The sequence below is a fragment of the Carcharhinus amblyrhynchos genome, unplaced genomic scaffold, assembly GCF_965287045.1.
Source record: "Carcharhinus amblyrhynchos unplaced genomic scaffold, sCarAmb.v2.hapA scaffold_55, whole genome shotgun sequence".
Lineage (NCBI taxonomy): Eukaryota > Metazoa > Chordata > Chondrichthyes > Carcharhiniformes > Carcharhinidae > Carcharhinus > Carcharhinus amblyrhynchos.
Genome location: NW_027649796.1, coordinates 1,277,819 through 1,296,909, shown reverse-complemented (window position 1 = coordinate 1,296,909; position 19,091 = coordinate 1,277,819). Strand labels below are relative to the sequence as shown.

General features: G+C 43.7%; 1 protein-coding gene across 1 annotated transcript in view; it reads right to left on the bottom strand.

The window, feature by feature from the left end:
* Positions 1-4,175: 4,175 nt before the first annotated feature.
* The window catches only part of LOC145337649 (NACHT, LRR and PYD domains-containing protein 12-like), a 31,090-nt gene continuing 16,174 nt past the window's right edge, over positions 4,176-19,091 (bottom strand). Inside the window, exons 7-10 of the mRNA XM_080182466.1 lie at positions 9,469-10,092; positions 9,188-9,318; positions 8,307-8,992; positions 4,176-4,340 (exon numbers count right to left, since the gene is read on the bottom strand). Coding sequence (XP_080038592.1) covers positions 4,250-4,340; positions 8,307-8,992; positions 9,188-9,318; positions 9,469-10,092 — 1,532 coding nt within the window. The 3' untranslated portion in view covers positions 4,176-4,249. The remainder of the gene's footprint in view (positions 4,341-8,306; positions 8,993-9,187; positions 9,319-9,468; positions 10,093-19,091) is intronic.

Genomic DNA, 19,091 nt, shown 5'->3' with positions numbered 1-19,091 from the left:
TCAATCCAGGCCAGCAGTGTTACCATGCCTCAGGTATGAGCACAAATAACATCCTCCACAGAGAGATTGGTGACCTTCATGGAGAGTCACATCCAGCCTATCACCCACAGCAAATACACATGAGCTGCATGTTCTCATCACCTCCAGGAGCTCTGTGAACACGGGCTGTGCGAGGGATGGGAAAATGTGCCTGGAGTCACTGTCAGGACTTCCCAGCTGACCAGGGAGGGTCCAGTTTGCCCTGAACGGATAGAGGAGCGGCTGCCTGCAGCATCTGGGAGCTCCTCTCAGGATGCCCCTGGTGTGGGCAGTGGGTCCCCTTCTGCTCCGACTGTGACACAAGCACCTTACGAAACGATGATCACGGAGACAACTCCAGTATCTGTGCAGAGGATTCACAGTCGGCTGGATCCTTCCAAGACTCAGGAAATCCGAGGACAAAGACCACAGTCATCAAAATTCCCAGAGGAGAGAGATAAAGATCCTGCCTGTAGCTCAGTGGAAAGTGCAGGGATGGGGGTGGTTGTCATGGTGGGGTTGCTTCCTTGGTTTTCACAGGGTTATATTTTGTTGTTACTGATCACTTTGTTATGTTTTTATTTTCAGTAAATTCAGAGATGGAACACCACTAAATAAATCCTTCACCATATTATTGGGTCTTTAATGGTTCACTGGGAATGTGAGATGGGAAATACAGCACTAAATGAGCTCAATACAATTCCAATGTCTTTGTTTCATGTAGTGACGGCCCAGGGAAATTATAAAACATTCACAGAAACAGTAACAGTGCTGGAGATGGTGGAAGATTTATTACACTGAATGGCTGTGAGAGTTAAGGTCCATGGAAAACATGTCTGTATTACTGAATCTCCATCCTCCCTGACACATATCCCATGTCCCTGGCCTGTGGTCCATGGGGTTCCTCATCATGAAGCATCTGGTCAACATTGTATTGCATCACACTTTGTTCAAAGCTTCTCCACTCTAACTCCAGGTTTTATAGAACACAGCACAACACCAGGACATTGAGACCCTCGCTGGGTATATTGAATAGTTCCACCAGATCTATCTTTAGAATTCCTCTGGCCGGCACAATGGTCACACAATTTGTCCTGTCACAGCCGTTTTCTCTCTCTTCTGTGATGGTGTTTGGGTTACACACAGGCACAATTACCCATCCCTTCAGTGGGTCGAGCTTGTCTTTATTAATTATTTCAGGGGATGATGGTATCACGGGCAATGCAAACACTTAAGGGCAATTGGGGATGGGCTGCGAGAAGGAGGTGGTGAGCCATCTTCTTAAATTCTGCACAGCATCTGGTACAAAACCGTTAGGAAGGGATATCCAGGATTATGATCCCACATCAGTGATGGAAAAGCAATATATTCCAAGTCAGAATGGTGTGTGATTTGGAAAGAAATCTGAAGCTGGTTGGTGTTCCATCCTTCTGATATCCTTGCCCATCTCAGTGATGGATAGTACCTGTTTGGATGATGCTGTCTCAGGAACCTTGGTGAGCTGCTCCATTCCACCTTGTATGTGGTAAAATCCTGCCACTGTGTGTCAGTGGTAGAGACAGTCAATGTTTAATTTGGTGAATGGCCAGCTGATCCAATGGCTCCTTTTCCCTGGATGAGCTTCTTCAGTGTTTCTGAAGCTGCATCAATCCAGCAAGATGAGCGGATTCCATCACACTGCTGACTTGTGCCTTGGAGATGGTGGGTAAAAATTCAGGGGAAAGGAGGCAAGTTCCTCATCTCCGAATTCCCAGGCTGTGATCTACCCTTGGAGCCACAGTGTTTACAGTTCAGTGTCTGTTCAATGGTCCCAGTGCAACCCCCATCTCTCAGGATGTTGCTGGTCGAGGATTCAGTGATGGTGCTGCCATTCAATGTAAAGGGAATATGGTTTTGATTCCCTTCTGTTGGAGATGGTCCTTCCCTGGCATTTGTGTAGTGAAACATTACTTGCCATTTATCAGGTTAAGTCTGAACATTCTTCAGACCTTAATGCACTAGCTCTGTTAGAGTCATCCAGATTTGAAGGGTTCGCTGTTCTCTCTCCACAGAAGCTGTCAGACATGCTGGGATTTTCCAGTATTTTCTGTTTGGTTCCGGTCTTGCTGTTTATGGACATGGACTGCTTCAGTCTCTGAGGAACTGTGATCAGTACTGAGCATTGTACAATCATTAGTGAGAATCCTCACTCTGACCTTATAATGGAAGGAAGGACATTGATAAAGCAATTGAAGGTGGTTGGGCTTCGGACATCACCCTGAGGAATTCCTGCAGTGATGATCATGAGGCATTGGAAGGATTCCACATTTTCTGATGATCAGGAACAGACTGATGGAGTAGTAATTCAGATTGGATTTGTCCTGCTTTTTTCCCCATTGTCCGGCAGATCCAGTGTTGTAACTGTACTGGAACAGCTTGGCTCGGGGAATGGTTAGTTATGGAACACAATTCTTCAGTACCATTGCTGGGGTACTGCCAGGCTGACAGATTTTGCAGTACGCAGTGCCTTCAGTCATTTCTTTGCCTCACATGCAGTGAATCAAACTGACATCTGTAATGCGGAGCCTCATGAGGAGGCCGAGATTAATCATTCTACTCAGCACTTCTGGCTGAAGGTGGCACTGATGCTCTGGGTTCCCTCATCAGTAATGATGGAATTCTTGTGGCATGTTTATAGAATCATAAAATTCCCACAGTGTAGAAGGAGGCCCTTTGGCCCATCGAGTCTTCACCAATTTTTTGAAAGAATATCATACCCAGGCCCTTTCTCTGGAACTCCACATATATGACCCATTCATCCCCCTAATCTACACACCCTGAGACACCGAGGACAACTTAGCGCAGCAATCAACCAAACTCGCTGATCTCTGGACTGTGGGAGAAAACTGGAGCACCCAGAGGTAATCCACACAGACACTGGGAGAACGTGCAAACTCTATACATAAAGTCACCCGAGTCTGGAATTGAACCTTGGTCCTTTGTGTTGTGAGGCAGCAGTGCTAACCACTGTGCCACCGTGTCGCCTGATGTAACCGGCCTGTCCAACATTTGTTCCATGTCTACCACTTTATGACTGGATATGGCAAGACTGCAGATCTCTGATCTGATCCATTGGTTTTGGTATGATGGAGCTCGGTCTACCATATGCTGCTTCCACTGTCTGGTCTGGTGGCTGTGTGCTGGAGCTTCACCAGGTTCACATCTCATTTTTAGATAAACACAAGTCTAATTTGTTAATATATGCAAAGAAAATTAGTCGTAGTAACACAGGTTGCTGGAGAAAGCCACTGTCAGCTTCCTATAAATGAAAAGGTGCAGTTCACCTGTCCTGCCTGTTTCCTGTCACTCAGATAACTTCATATCCAGGCTGCCTTTGTCTCTTTTATTTCAGGGTCTCCAACTTTGCTCCCAAGCTTATTGTGTGCCTACTAATAGCAGACAGTGTTTTTAATAACACGAATACTGATAACAATGGTATATTTGGTATCATTATTTGTGTTCTTAAAAACAATGTCCATTATTAATAGGGACATGATTCAGACTATTCTGCACTGTGATTATTGCCATTGCCAGCTGAGCTGTGCCTTGAACTGCTGGGCTGTAAGCTCTGGAATTCTCTTCATAACCCTCCCCACCTCCATCTCTGCATCCTCTTCTAAGATGCTCCTTCAGCTCCGTTTAATATAAATTTGAGAATGGATCCCTCGGGATAAAACTCATCAGAATTCCATGTAATTTGTAATCTGCCTTACCAATATACAGCAGTTTTCTATGTTTAATTAAACTGAGAAGCCGACAGACAGAAACATCTATAATCTGAATGACAAATTAAACTAAATTAAACATGTGATCAGCCATATCTGGTAATTCTATAAACATTTAATTGTTTTGTTCATCTTTTTTATTCTCATGAATGGTTTTGAGAATAATTATAAATGAGTAGTTAAATCTTTCACTCCTGAATCTCACAGTTTATTGTAACTCAGGTTCAGACACGTCACTGACTGGTTTGTACTGAGAGCAGAGGTGAGACTATCTGAGACTGTTACTCTCCAAACTGGAGATCAGAGAGAGAAAGATTTCAGGAATCAGAGTGAATCTGTGATGTTTAACACGAATACTGGCAGGAATGATATGGAATGGTTATTAATGACACTATTACTGACACTGATAATAATTTACAGTGTTAGACATCCACTGATTATTAACACAATCTCACACAGTCTGATACTTACTCCAGTTTCTGTATTTTACATTCTGGATTCCTCAGAGCCGCAGACAATAGTTTCACTCCTGAATCTCCCACTTTATTGTTACCCAGACTAAATGGAGAAAGTGGGAAATATATTAAATTTAGAATAATATTCAGCAGGAGAAATAGCTGAACCCATTTTTTGCCAGAAACTTAGCACCAGTGGTGAACTGACTCAATTTACCATAATCTACCTCACCCAAGTTGATCTTTCTCTACACCCTAGCTGTGACTGCAACACTACATTCTGGACTCTTTCCTTTCCTTCCCTATGTACAGAATGCTTTGGCACTAATAAATGTGACAATAATAAATCAAATAATATCAAACCCTTTCTGTTGAATGGAAAAGGCAATAGTCAGCATTGAAAAATGATGAACAATTCACTCTCACTGGTTTGTCTACTGGGGGAAACCACTTTTACACCTCTTAAAATGTATATTTTGTTTAATTGTCCATGGGATATGGGTGTTGATGGCTAGACCAGCATTTATTTCCCACTACTAATGGCCCCTAGAGGAGGTGATGCCCACAACCTGTGAACAAGCAAGTAATTTTAAATATGTCCCACATTCTAATTTCATTTCCTGATCATCAGAATTACCCTCCAGAATCTCACTGACCCGGCTACGGTTCCAGAAATTCAAATCATTTCTGCTGTTATATAAATCCAGGATTTTATGAGAATTGTGGATTTTACTGAGTGTTAAATGGTAAAGCTGTGAGAGTGGATCCCTCAGGATTCTCTGTGCTTCTTAACTATTGACATTATATCACCTGTATAGTATACCAGGGTGAGTTAAAGTGTGAAACTGTGCTAATTGTTGCTTTAAGATCTGTCCCCTGGATTTTATACAACAAGGAAAGATTATTCTCCCATTAGAAAGTTGAAACATTTCTGTTTGATTAGTTTATCGGGGAGGGGTGTCTCCAGCTCCATTCCACAGTAAACAGCCTCTACATTTTCTGCAGGTATGGCTAGTGTTCTATCTCCGGGAATTACCGGGATTTCCCTCTTCCCCGTAGATCCTCACATAGGAAAAGGATTATCCAAAAGCCCTGTTTCATATCACTGACAGTTTGACTGGAGATTTTCCAGCAGCAGGTTTCCTCATTCAGGAAATTCTGGTTTCCTCGGCTCAGATCTAAGCTCTGCAGTCCTACCACATTTAACTGTGAATGGTAGTGGATGATGAAATAACAGAAGGAGGAGGCTCCACAAATATCCCATCCTCATGACTGAGGAGACTAACACATCAGTACAAAAGATATGGCTCAAATATTAGTAACTAACTTCAGTGGCTGAACCATCCAGAGGTCCCCAGCATCACAGATACGTCACTCCACATGGTGTCAAGAAATATCTAAAGGTAATGGATACTTCAAAGACCACAGATCCTGACAATATTCCAGTACTGAAGATTACTGCTCCAGAATTTGCTTTGTTCTTGGCCAAGCTGTTCCAGTAGAGTTACAACACTGATGTTTACCCAAAATAGTGGGAAATTGTCCAGATATAACCGTAAACAACAAGGAGAGAACAAACTCAATCTGTCCATTTACCATCCCATCAGTCTACTCTCGATCATCAGCATGGTAATGGAAGCCGAACAAGACTAACAAGCAGCACTTAATTAGCAATGACCTGCTCACTGACTCCGAGCTTGTGCTTACTCAGGGTCACTCAGTCCCCTACCTCATTACAGCCTTGATGCAAACACGGACAACAGAGCTGAGCTCAGGATGTGAGATGAGAGTGACTGCCCTTGACATCAAGGCAGAATATGATCACATGTAGCAAAAAGGAGCCAGAGAAAAACTGAAATCAATGGAAATGAGAGAAAACCCTTTCTGCCGGTTGGAGTAACACCAGCACAGAGGAAGATAGTTGTGGTTGTTGGACCATCTACAAGATGCAGTGCAGCAGCTCACCATGGCCCGTTACACAGCACCTTCCAAACTGGGGATTTCTATCCCTGGAAGGACAAGGGCAGCAGATCAGTGGAAACATCACCACCTGGAACTTCCCTTCCAACATACACACCATCCTGACCTGGAAATATATCAAAGTTCCTTCACAGTGACTCGGTCAAAATCCAGAGACTCTCCTCACAGCACTGTGGGTGCACCTGCACCACAGGAGTCCCTAAATGCAATGATGGTGATATAATAGTGAGCATAGTTGCTTTCTAAGCAGTTGATACAGGTTTAATTCCCATCTATCTCAGTTTGTTGGAGTGGATGAAGGGAAGGCCAGGAGCCAGTCACCACAACCTAAAAGAATGGGTCAACCCAATTTAGTCAAGTATGCAGCTCCAGCCTGGAGCAGTACTGTTACACTTAGCTGAGGGTCGGAGGGGAGTTGATCATTTAACTACTCTGAGCCGGCCCATACTGTGTTCAAAAGGGAAATGGCAAATCTCATCGTGACCCTGAGGAAACTAAATTCATTGGTTGGTTAAAAAACAGCCGTTTGTAACTGGCTTTATATTACTGTGAATTGGGGGAAGCAACAGAAAGGGTCAATGATGGTTCTGCTGTTGATAGACCATAGAAAACTACAGCACAAACAGGTCCTTTGGCCCATAAATTGCACCGATCATATCCTTTACTAGTCCTACCCATAACCCTCAATCCCATTAAATCCCATATGCTCATCCAGAAGTCTCTCAAAAGACCCCAACGATAGGCTGAGTGCATGGGCGAGGGCCTGGCAGATGGAGTATAATGTTAGCAAGTGTGAGGTTATCCGCTATGGCAGAAATAATAGTAGGAGGGATTATTATTTAAAAGGTGAAAAGCTGCAGCATGGTACGGTGCAGAGGGACCTGGGGGTCCTTGTGCACAAGTCGCAAAACCCCAGTCTGCAGGTGCAGCAGGTGATCAAGAAGGCAAATGGGATGCTGGCCTTTGTAGCGAGGGGGATTGAATACAAAAGTAGGGAGGTCTTGCTGCAACTGTACAGGGCACTGGTGAGGCTGCAGCTGGAGTACTGTGTGCAGTTTTGGTCGCCGCACTTGCGGAAGGATATATTGGCCTTGGGGGGAGTGCAGAGGAGGTTCACTCGGCTGATACCGGAGATGAGGGGGTTAGCCTATGAGGAGAGATTGAATAGACTGGGTCTGTACTCATTGGCGTTCAGAAGGCTGAGGGGGGATCTTATAGAGACATATGATAATGAAAGGGATGGATAGGGTGGAGGTAGAGATTCTTCCCGCTTAGAAAGGACAGCAGAACTAGAGGGCGCAGCCTCAAAATAAGGGGGGGGGGGCAGTTTCGATCGGAGTTGAGGAGGAACTTCTTCACTCAAAGGGTGGTGAGTCTCTGGAATTCTCTGCCCGTTGAAGTGGTGGAGGCTACCTCACTAAATATATTTAAATCAGGGGTAGGTAGGTTTCTGATAGACAGGGGAATTAAGGGTTATGGGGAGAGAGCGGGAAAGTGGAACTGATCCACTTCAGATCAGCCATGATCTTATTGAATGGCGGGGCAGGTTCGAAGGGCTAGATGGCCTACTCCTGCTCCTATTTCTTACGCTCTTATGTTCAAACAGTAAGCTGTACCGAACACAAGAAAAACAAAATTCTTTTTAGCATCATACTTAACCAGATGGTTTCTGTTGGGAGAGCTAAATATCCTTTTTTTAACTTTTGTAAACAGGCTTTAGCAGCACCAATTATTTAAAATTTATCCCAATAACGCTTTTATTCACTCAAGGAATGCGATCATCGCTGGTGATGCCAACATTTACTGCCCATGCCTATTTGCCCACGAGAATCTGCCTTCTTGTGCTAATGTAGTTTTATCAGAGAATCAGAGATTTATTACAGGTTCAGAATGAGGCCAATCGGCCCATCATGTCTGCAGCTGCTCTGAAATGAACATTATTACTTTGTACCATTCTCCCACACGTTCTCTGTGACCATTGAACATTATTTCCCTTTTGACTTCCTCAACTGAACATGCCTCTGTTTTATTAGAACAAAGGAATGGCTTCTCAACAATGAAAATATCCGCTATGAGACAAAACAGTTACCTCAACTCCTGACACTTGGGCAGAACGGGTCCCAGCCGCTGGAGCCCTTCACACTGAATGTAGCATTCCTGTAGATCGAGGTGTTTTATTGTGTCACAGAGTCCAATGACATGAGACAGGACTGCACAGTCAATCGGGGTCAGTCCCAAACCACTAAATGGAAGTGTTTCCACAGATCCCACTGTGTTCTCAGCCAGTGCTTTATTCTGAGACTCAAACAGATAGTGGAATGTGTTCAGGAGCTTCCTTTTCCCAGTTTCAGTCTCTGTGTCTCCAATCTGCCCTTCAACCTTCTCCTTCACCCAGTCAATCACTCGGCAGGTTGTTTGATGAAGAAATGGACCCAGAAACTTCTCCAGGGGTCGAGCTGATTGTGGGGAGGAGAGACCAGCAACAAAACGGAGAAATATCTCAAATCGCCCATCTTCCTCGCTGTGGGCTTCACTGAGGAGTTTCCCGATCTCCCAGGGATCTGGAGTCAGGAATTGTGTGAGTGCAGCTACAAACTCTTGGATGGTGAGGTGTGGGAATGTATAAGCCACACTCTGGGCAGAATCATCTCTCTCTAAAAGTTCCATCAGGAACCCAGACAGGAACTGGGAAGGTTGTAGATTGTACTCAATCAAGTCTTCATTTCTAAACACAATCTTCTCCTTGGAGACTCCTGTGTAGGCCATCTCACCAAGCTTCAGTAACACATCACGGGGGTTTTCAATCTCTTGACCATGGTTTTTCAGAATGTTGTAAATATAGTAGGAATATAGTTGGGTGATGGTCTTGGGAACTTGCTGCTGTTTCCTGTCTCTTTGTGTAAAGAAGGGACCCAGTGACAGAGCGAGGATCCAGCAGTAGGAAGGGTTGTAACACATGGTGTACAGGACCTCGTTCTCCTCCACGTGTTTGAAAACAGCTGCTGCCACCGCCTGATCTTCAAAAAACTTGTTGATATATTTCTTCCATTCATCACCAACCAATCCCAGGATTTCAGCCCAGACACTGATCTCAGCCTTTTCTAATAAACGTAATGCAGTGGGGCGGCTGGTCACTAGCACTGAACATCCTGGGAGCAGCTTGTGCTGTATTAAACTGTACACAATGTCAGACACTTCACACCAGCATTCAGGATCTGTGCACATGAACTGAGATTCTGTATTTCTCCGACTGTCGGCAAAATCAATCGTGTCCTTGAATTCATCCAAACCGTCGAATATAAACAGCAATCCCTCTGGGTTCTTCCAGAGCTCTCCCAGAATATTCCCAAAGTAAGGATATTGATCCAATATCAGTTTCCTCAGGTTTATTCTACAGTTAATAGTGTTCAAATCCCGGAATTTAAAACTGAAGACAAATTGAAAGTGTGGGTATATTTTCCCAGTGGCCCAGTCATAAACAATCTTTTGCACCATTGTTGTTTTTCCAATTCCCGGGACTCCGCTCACTGCTGCTGAATTCCCGGAATTGGATTCAGAATGGGATAGGTGGAAAAATCTCCTAATTTTCTGCAGGAAACTGCCCGTCAGGGAAAAGCTGCTCTGAAACAATTGATCAGTTCGGATTTTTTCCAGTTCTTTCCGGAGATGTTTCACTCTCCATTTTTCATGGTCTCGGCCTCTTGCCAGCAGTTCATGTTCGACGAGTGTCCGATCTCGAACCTTGGAAATAACCGTTAGCTCAGCGTATCGATCAACCAGCTGGAAAACCTTAGCCTTCTCCTTTATGAGGATAGTGTTCACTCTCAGTGTTTCAGTTTGTACCCGGAGTGTCTCCTTGTGTTTCTGTTGGAGATCTTCAGTCAGAACAGAGAAAAATGTTAGTTGCATTAAAACACTATCTTTGGTGAATTGTTAGACTTACAGTGTCAGTCAAGGTTTGTGCAGGAATTGAAATTAAGTCATTGGAAATCTCGCTTCACAAGCAACAATTTTCAATTAAAGTTTTAGATCATGACAACTTTAGTATTTCCACAACTTTCCCATTTTTATAAAGATGTTTTCTCTCTGATGATTATTGCTTTCCAACCTGCTCTGAATACAGACACCTCACTGGGAGTCTGCAAGGATCATGGTTACATGACAGATGATTTTTGGGTCCATCAATCTGTGAACTAGTCGATGTTCCCAACCTGCTGCAGAAATGGTAAATGGGATATTGGATATGAATGGGAGATACAGAGATTGTAATTGTTCAGGAGTCTGACTGTGAACGTATCCCACCTTCAACAGATTCCCTTTCATACTGTATGAGCACTGGAATACCAACAGTTTTGAACATGGAAAGTTCTCCTATTCTATTACCTGGTCATCCATGTTACTGGGGAGCCCGGTGGCTCAGTTGGTCAGATTGTGGGCCATATTGTGTCAGCAGCATGGAGTTCAATTCCTGCTGTATCTAGGGCAAATTCTGGACGTCACCCCTTGCCTTATCCGTGTCTGAGATCTTTCAGTCATTGTTCAAACCTGCCTTCAGACAGGGAACTCAAAGAATACCCATCCCTTTGTAGTTGTGTATTTTAGTAACCATAACATGACTGTGAGGCTTTTTTTCCCATTACTAACACCATTCTTTGCTTCTAAGCCCAGATCCCATCAAGGGTAGGCCACCTCAAGCTGGTCGGCATTGATAAACTGGAAGAAAACATTAATAATGTCACTGAAAAATCAAACAGTACTTTGGGCAAGTGCATGATAGATGTGAAACTAACATAATTTTACAGAGAGACTTGCAATGGATCAAGAAACATACAGCTCACCAAACTATTGCCCAAGTCATTCAACAAAGAGGGAAAACCAGGCAAGTGATAGCAGCAAGAAATAGAGCCAACTGCTGAGATGAATTTTGGAATTGGGGTGTGAAAGTACAAATACAACTATGGATAAGAATTACTTTGTATGTTGCAATTATTGTTGTAGTTTTGACGCTAAAGTAACAAATGCATATTTTGATTGTATGAATTCCGGAGAGATGTAATGGAAAATAAGTTAGAAACGTAATTGTTCATAAGAAAGCCCGAACTACTGATAGATATACTTCAAATGTAACATGACTTGGATTTGAATATCTGCTTAAACAGGGTGTGGACAGAGAAAGAACGGCTACAACAATGACTTAACAACAATAATAGCAACAGTGACTGTAAAAAGGGTAATCTCGCTGGGAGAGAAGCATGCTGGGATTTTTATTCAACATACGGATTAAAACCAGGTACCGGTCGTAAAGAGATTGTTTGGGAGCTATTTTGTGAAGCTTCCAGTATTGGCCCAGATAAGGGAGGTTGTTTACTCATAATGTTTACTCATAATGAAGGGCACTCATAATGTTAAAATGGCGGCGCGGGCTCTTGGGCCGAAGGGCCTGTTTCCCGTGCTGTGTTGTTCTTTGTTCTTGTTCTTTGCTCTTTATTAACAGAAACACTGCGTCTCTGATTTATATAGCTGCTATGTATGGGATATATAAAATGAACTAAGCATAAAGGTGTCTTTCCAAAGTAATTTCAGCGGATTTTTGAACCATGTGATCAGTTTCTGGATGCACAATTTGCTGGATGACAGATAATCTTCAGGAGGCGAGTGGGGAATTATGGATAAAAAGCCAGGCGAGTCCTTTGTTTAGCAGCGATAACTCAAAAAGACCGACTATCACAAGTAGACTTGTACCCTGAAGGATGCTTCAGAGAAGGGGAAATAGATTCTACATCGAGAATATTTCTTGGCTAATGTTTTTCCTCAACTGGATACTATCAATTTTCAGTTAAATAGTTAAAGTTGACGTTTAGTTAAAGTTGATGTTCAAAGTTAAGGTGCAGTTTAAGAGTTAAAGTTCAGTTGAAAGTTAATGTTCAGTTGGTTAAAGTAGAATGAAGATTTAATGAGTTACAACTGTTTATGTTTGAGTTGGTACGGGAAATGTAAAATAAATAAATAATTGAATTGAATTGCTGTGCTTGTTTGCCTCATTAAATGAAAGGCTTGAAATGTGTTTATATTAAAGCTGCATAACAAGAGTGAGGTTTGATGAGGCTCAATTGATCAAACGGGGACGAACAGCGAAATGTCTGCAGAGCATGAAGGGAAAAAGGTCAACTTTCACGAACATGAGAACTGCTGCAGTTAAGGAACATGAGCAAAAACAGAGACCATCAGAATCTATAATTGGGTAATAGCGGCGAGACTAGAGTATTTTACGTGACAAATGGATCCTTGTTACCTTAATGAGAGTATGTGAACTAGAGTGAGTGAGCAGAATGTGTGGGTTTGAGTTACAGGGGGTGACAAACATAGTATGAAAAACGGTGCGAGAGAGGATAAACATGAGAAAGTAAGTTTGAAAGAGAGAGATAATCGATGAGAGAGGTTATGAAGGTGTGTGGGAAAGAGTGAGTGAGAGAGTTCGAAAATGTGTGAATGGGTATGAGATGGAGGATGTGGTAGAGAGATTGAATGAGTTATGGAGTGAGAGAGTGTGAAAGAATGAGATGGAGATTGTGAAGGAATCAACAGAAGAATGCATCTGTGCAAGAGAGTATGTATGTGCCAGCAAGGATGTGAGTGCCAGAAGAAGATGTGTGATAGTGAGGATTTGAGTTGCAGAGAGGATGTGTGTGCCACAGGGAAGGGGTGTGCCAGAAGAGAACTCATGTGACAGGATATGTGTGCGAGAGAGGATGTGTGTGTCAGAGCGAAGGCGTGTGCCAGAAGAGGGTTCATGTGATAGAGAGGATTTGTATGCGAGAGAGGATGTGTGCCAGAGAGGATATGTGTCAGAGTGGATTTGTATGCCAGAAGAAGATGTGTGTGCCAGGGAAGATGTGAGTGCCAGAAAGAATATGTGCGCCAGACGGGATGTCTTTGCCAGAGAGGATGTGTGGGCCAGAGGGGATGTGTGCCAGAAGAGGATTCATGTCATGGAAAGGATTGTGTGCCAGAAGACGTGTGAGGGAAGATTTGTAAGGAACAGAGGATGTGATAGAGAGGATGTGAGTTGCAGAGAGGATGTGTGTGCCAGAGCGAAGGCGTGTGCCAGAAGAGGATTCATGTGATAGAGAGGATTTGTATGCGAGAGAGGATGTGTGCCAGAGAGGATATGTGTCAAAGTAGATTTGTATGCTACAGTATTTGTGTGCCAGAGAGGATATGTGTGATACTGAGGTTGTGTGTGCCAGAGAAAATGTGTGTGCCACAGACGATGCGTGTGCCACAGAACATGGATGCATGTGCCAGAGAGGATACGCATGCCAGAAGAGGGTGTGTGTGCCGGGGAGGGTGTGTGTGCCGGAGAGGGTGTGTGTGCCGGAGAGGATGTGTGTGCCGGAGAGGGTGTGTGTGCCGGAGAGGATGTGTGTGCCGGAGAGGGTGTGTGTGCCGGAGAGGATGTGTGTGCCGGAGAGGGTGTGTGTGCCGGAGAGGATGTGTGTGCCGGAGAGGGTGTGTGTGCCGGAGAGGATGTGTGTGCCGGAGAGGGTGTGTGTGCCGGAGAGGATGTGTGTGCCGGAGAGGGTGTGTGTGCCGGAGAGGATGTGTGTGCCGGAGAGGATGTGTGTGCCAGGGAGGATGTGTGTGCTGGCAAGGGTGTGTGTCGGAGAGGATGTGTGTGCCGGAGAGGATGTGTGTGTGTCAGAGAGGATGTGTGTGTGTCAGAGAGGATGTGTGTGTGTCAGAGAGGATGTGTGTGTGCCGGGGAGGATGTGTGTGTGTCAAAGAGGATGTGTGTGCCGGAGAGGATGTGTGTGTGTCAGAGAGGGTGTGTGTGTCAGAGAGGATGTGTGTGCTGGAGATGATGTGTGTGCCGGAGAGGATGTGTGTGTCAGAGAGGATGTGTGTGTCAGAGAGGATGTGTGTGCCAAGGATATGTGTGTAGAGGGGATGTTACTGCCAGAGAGGATGAGTTCCGAAGAGTACGTGTGTGCCAGAGAGGATGTGTGTGTACCACGGAAGGTGTGTGTGCCGGAGAGAATATGTGTGCAGAGAAGATGTGGGCCAGAGAGGACGAGCACCAGAGAGAATGTGTGTGCCAGAAGAGGATGTGTGTGCCAAAGAGAATGTGTTTGTACCACGGAAGGTGTGTGTGCCGGAGAGAATATGTGTGCAGAGAAGATGTGGGCCAGAGAGGACGAGCGCCAGAGAGAATGTGTGTGCCAGAAGAGGATGTGTGTGCCAAAGAGAATGTGTTTGCTGGGAGAGGATGTGTGTGCCAGTAGTGGAAGTGTGTGCCAGAAGAGGGTGTGTGCCAGAGTGGATGTGTGTTCCAGAGAGAATGTGTGTTCCAGAGAGAATGTGCGTGCAGAGAGGATGTGTGTACACGAGAGGGTGTATATGGCAGAGAGGTTGTGCGGACTGGAGAGGATGTGTGTGATAGAGAATGTGTGTGATAAAGAGGATGTGTGTGTAGTGAGGATGTGTTGACAGGAAAGGATGTGTGCGGGAGAGGATTTGTGCAAGAAAGTCGATGTGAGATATAATGCAAAAGATGAAGCTTTTTTGGGTGTGGAGTTTCGGAACTCGCAAATGACAAGCATCCGAGCGGATTCTGAGGAGAAATATGCAGACAGTATCTTGTGTGCTGATGAGTCCATCATAGTTTCCTGCAATTATACTTCTTCATTAGTGTTATTCTTAGAACTTGTGTAAGGAAGAGTAAAGTTGTGTATTATAATCCATTTTTCATTGTTTAATAGATGTCCCTTTCTTGTTGTTAAAACTAAGTAGTGGTTCTGTGACTTTGTTAGTCCACATTTTTTCTTTTTTTTGAAGTGGGGACCTGTCTGGAATTTTAAAACGTCCAAAACGAGTTATTTGATTCTCGGTAAAAATTCAGTGGAAATTCTCACATATGGAAGGCCAGTTACTGGATGCTGAATGGTAAAATTATTTTGGCGTTTATTGTTTAGAAGGCAAAATGCCGTTAAAAGTTGCTAAGCCGTTCCTGAAAATGGAAGGTATAACACTGATGGGGTTACAGAAAGTAACTAAGACTTAATTTGGAATGAGAGTGACTTGTCGGGGAAAGGGAAGATGAAATTAGTGAAAGTCTAGTGAAACATTTAAAATTTCAAGGGCTGCCTGTCAGACCAAGTTCTTCGAAAAGTGGGTTTCCCACTTTTCCCACAAAAGAGGGAGCTGGAAAAATTAATCGCTGCCGACTCTCTGTTCAAGTTGAACAAAGATCCAACACCATCCAGTTATTAAATAACCTCTAAACAATTTTCACTTATCGATATAGAAACAACAAGAGCCAAACTATGTGACAGAAGAGAATGCAAAAGTGCTTAAGGAAAATTGAAACAGAGAAGTGAGAATTCCCTACCCCTCTCCGCATGGCAGCATCAGGGCTGCCTGAGCACCACATCCTGTATTCAGAAGTCTGAGCTGAACCCCATGCTGATCGATCTGAGAAAAGTCAGGTTTGGAAAGGCCTGGGCTGAGCACTTTCCTGAACTGAGAACATTCAGAAATTCCATAAACGAGGTCCTTTAGAAAAGCATTAATTCAATCTCAGAACTGGAGCAAACTGTCAGCGGATTTTCAAAGCAGTTACGGGAGTCTGAGAACAGAATTAGAAAGTTTGAGGATAACAACATAAGCAATGACAAGCTACTCTTTCATTGACTCGATCAGAATAGGCAGTTAGAGGACAGATATGAGCACCTCGAAAAATTCAGGAGACAGAATCCCCTGTGAATTTATAGGACATTATCCATTTGGTCAAAAGCTCTTTCAATGACCTAGAGAAACTGCCAGTCGATGTTCCACTACAACGAGAGCGGGATCAGAGATCACTGCAACAAAAGCTGTTGAACACTAATGCACCCTGAGATAATCAGTAGTAAAATTTTTCAGATTCCAGACAAAACAGTATACTCTCACCAAAGCTTGAGGTGAGAAAAATCTCCAATTGAAAGGAAAGGCGATTCATGCTAGATAATGACGACTCCCCACATCTGGAATGGTAAACATGTATACAGCTATTAAAAAACAGCTTAGAGAGAAAAGCACAAGGTTTCAAGTGAGGCTGAGAGCTCGCCTCAAGGATGCAAGCTTTTCATCTGCATTGGAGGCTGCAGAGGGATTGCAACATCTGGGCATCAGTGTGAGCCGCTTGGAGAGGAAGCAGCTGGAGAGAATCTTGCAGCAACCACATCACAGGTTATTTGCTGGTATAATTTTCCAAGTGGCTGAGATTTATTTTTTATATGCATTTTGCTTTATTCGGTGATATTCAGAAAGTTTTAGCCAGTTCACGTAACGGGTGGGGATGTGAACACTTTGATAGGCAGGGGGAAAGCCTTAGCTGACCGTAGACGGGAGAGTTAACTCATGTGGCTTATCACCAATGGAGCTGTAGGCCTTAGAGTCGGAAGATCTGCTCTAGAGATTTATTGTTATTGTTCTCAAGCAGACATTTAATGGGTTGAATAGTGAGCCATTTTGGTTGGTTTAAGCACATTTGGTTTTCAGCATTTGGAAATGGATCAAATTTGCAGTTAAACTTTTTTACGTATATAGTTTTTATCTCACAGTAATCCCAGCGGAACCACGTAAAGGCCATTGCATTGGCAGTACATTTCTCTTTTTCTCCTTTTCCCCCTTCTTTTAATGCTTTCTTCTCTGATATCAGGCTACTTGCCCAGCTGGATACTCCGGTCGGATCAATTAAATGCAGATTATTATGGATGTGTTCATGGTAATTAGCTAGAATGTACCAGGGAAAATGCTCTCTCAGCTGAAACATCAAAGCTGCAAAATTGCATTTTTTTAAAGAATACACATTTGTCAGATAAAGAACATAGTATCTGTGCAGATCCTGGGCAAAGTAGGTCTTCTTTTCCTCTCACCCATCAGGGGGAATAAGGGGTTTAACAATCTTATTTCACAGACTGGTGAAGTTTTGTGTCCACTCACAACATACGGACAATGAAGGCGAATTGGTATTGTATAACTGAAGAGTAGAAGGCACGGAACTTTCATTCATGGGCCCCAAATGAGAATGACCCACAATTCATGAAAATAAACTTCAGTCTTATCTTAGCCAGAAGAACAGGATTGTTCTTATTGGGTAAGATTCGAATTGTGTTCTGTCCCAAATGGGAGACTGACTCTCAGCATCATCAAACCCGTGCTCCAATATAAGCAAATCACTGAGAAATCATGTTACTGAGGCTGGGCTGCTGGACATATGGAAGCTTCTGCACCCGAGTAACAGAGACTTCGTATTTTACTACAAAACTCACTGCTTTCACTCTCATATTGAATATTTATTTATAATTGAGTCAGAGTGTCATAGAATCATTGACAATGACATGCTCGCTACAAGTCTCTCTGATCGTAAGTCCATAGACTTGTGACCTGGGTCAAAAATCTACTGCAAAGAGATGGTGTTTGAATGCATCTTTCTTAAATGATTGTGAGAAAATAATTGGAAGTTTGTCTGTAATTCAATACTGTCCCTGACCCTATGAAACAGTGTAAAGGAACATTTACGAGGCCGAATCACATCATTTACTTGTTCCAAAAGGAAGAAGAATAAATTAAAGGGATCAAATGTAAAAAGGTAATTCATAATTTACAACAACAACACAATAAGCAGCACTCATTAACTTTGATGGTTTTCCTCGTGAAGGCTCACTGAGCTCTCGATAATTTACTTCCAGAACAAGTTGAAGGGTGTTCATGAGTTGCAAAACAGAGACATTACAAGCATGCTAATGAACCAGGACAGGTGCCGGATCTCTCGGTGGGAGAGCATCTTGGGGATGGCGATCATAATTCTATCTCATTCACGATAGCATTGGAAAGAGACAGGGTCAGGCAGGCTAGGAGGGTCTTTATCTGGAGTAAGGGGAAATATGAAGCCACCAGACGAGTAAATTGGAAGGCGGTGTCCTTGGGGAAAAGTACTGAAGGAAGTTGGCGGATTTTCAAGGAATGTTTTTCTGGAGCTCTGCAAGACAACGTTCTGAAGAGACAGGGAGGTTTTGGTAGGTCACGGGAACCGTGGTGCACGAAGGTTGTGATGAACAGAGTCAGAAAGAAAAGAAAGGTGTACAGAAGGTTCAGAGAGCTAGGAGACGGTAAGGATCTAGAGGAGTATCCAGGTTGTAGGAAGGAGCTTAAAAAGGAAATTAGGAGAACCAGAAGAGATCATGAGAAGGCCTTGGCGGGTAAGATTAAGGAGAACCCCAAGGAGTTCGACAAATATGTGAAGAGTAAAAGGATGAGGTGTGAAGGAACAGGACCTATAAAAGGTGAAGGGGGAAAAGTCTGTGCGGAGCCTGAAGAAATCGATACTTTGCCTCGGTATTCACAGTGGAAAATGATCTGGGAGGTTGTACAGCAGGTTTGTGGCAGACTGAAAAGATTGAATATGTAGAAGTTAAGAAAGAGGATGTGTTGGAACTTTTAAATTGCATCAAGATTGCATCAAGTCGCTGGGACCGGATGGGATGTACCCCAGGTTACTGTGGGAAGTGAGGGAAGAGATTGCAAAGCCCCTGGCGATGATCTTTGCGTCATCGATGGAGACGGGAGAGGTTCCGGAGGATAGGTTCCTATTTTCAAGAAAGGGAACAGGGGTAGCCGGGAAATTATCAACCAGTCAGTCTGACCTCAGTGGTTGGTAAGTTGATGGAGAGGGTACTGAGGGACAGGAAAATGAACATTTAGAGAAGTTTAATATGATCAAAAGTAGTCAGCACGGCTTTGTCAAGGGCAGGACGTGTCTTACGAGCCTAGTTGAGTTTTTTGAAAATGCGACTAAACACATTGACGAAGGAAGAGCAGTGGATGTGGTTTA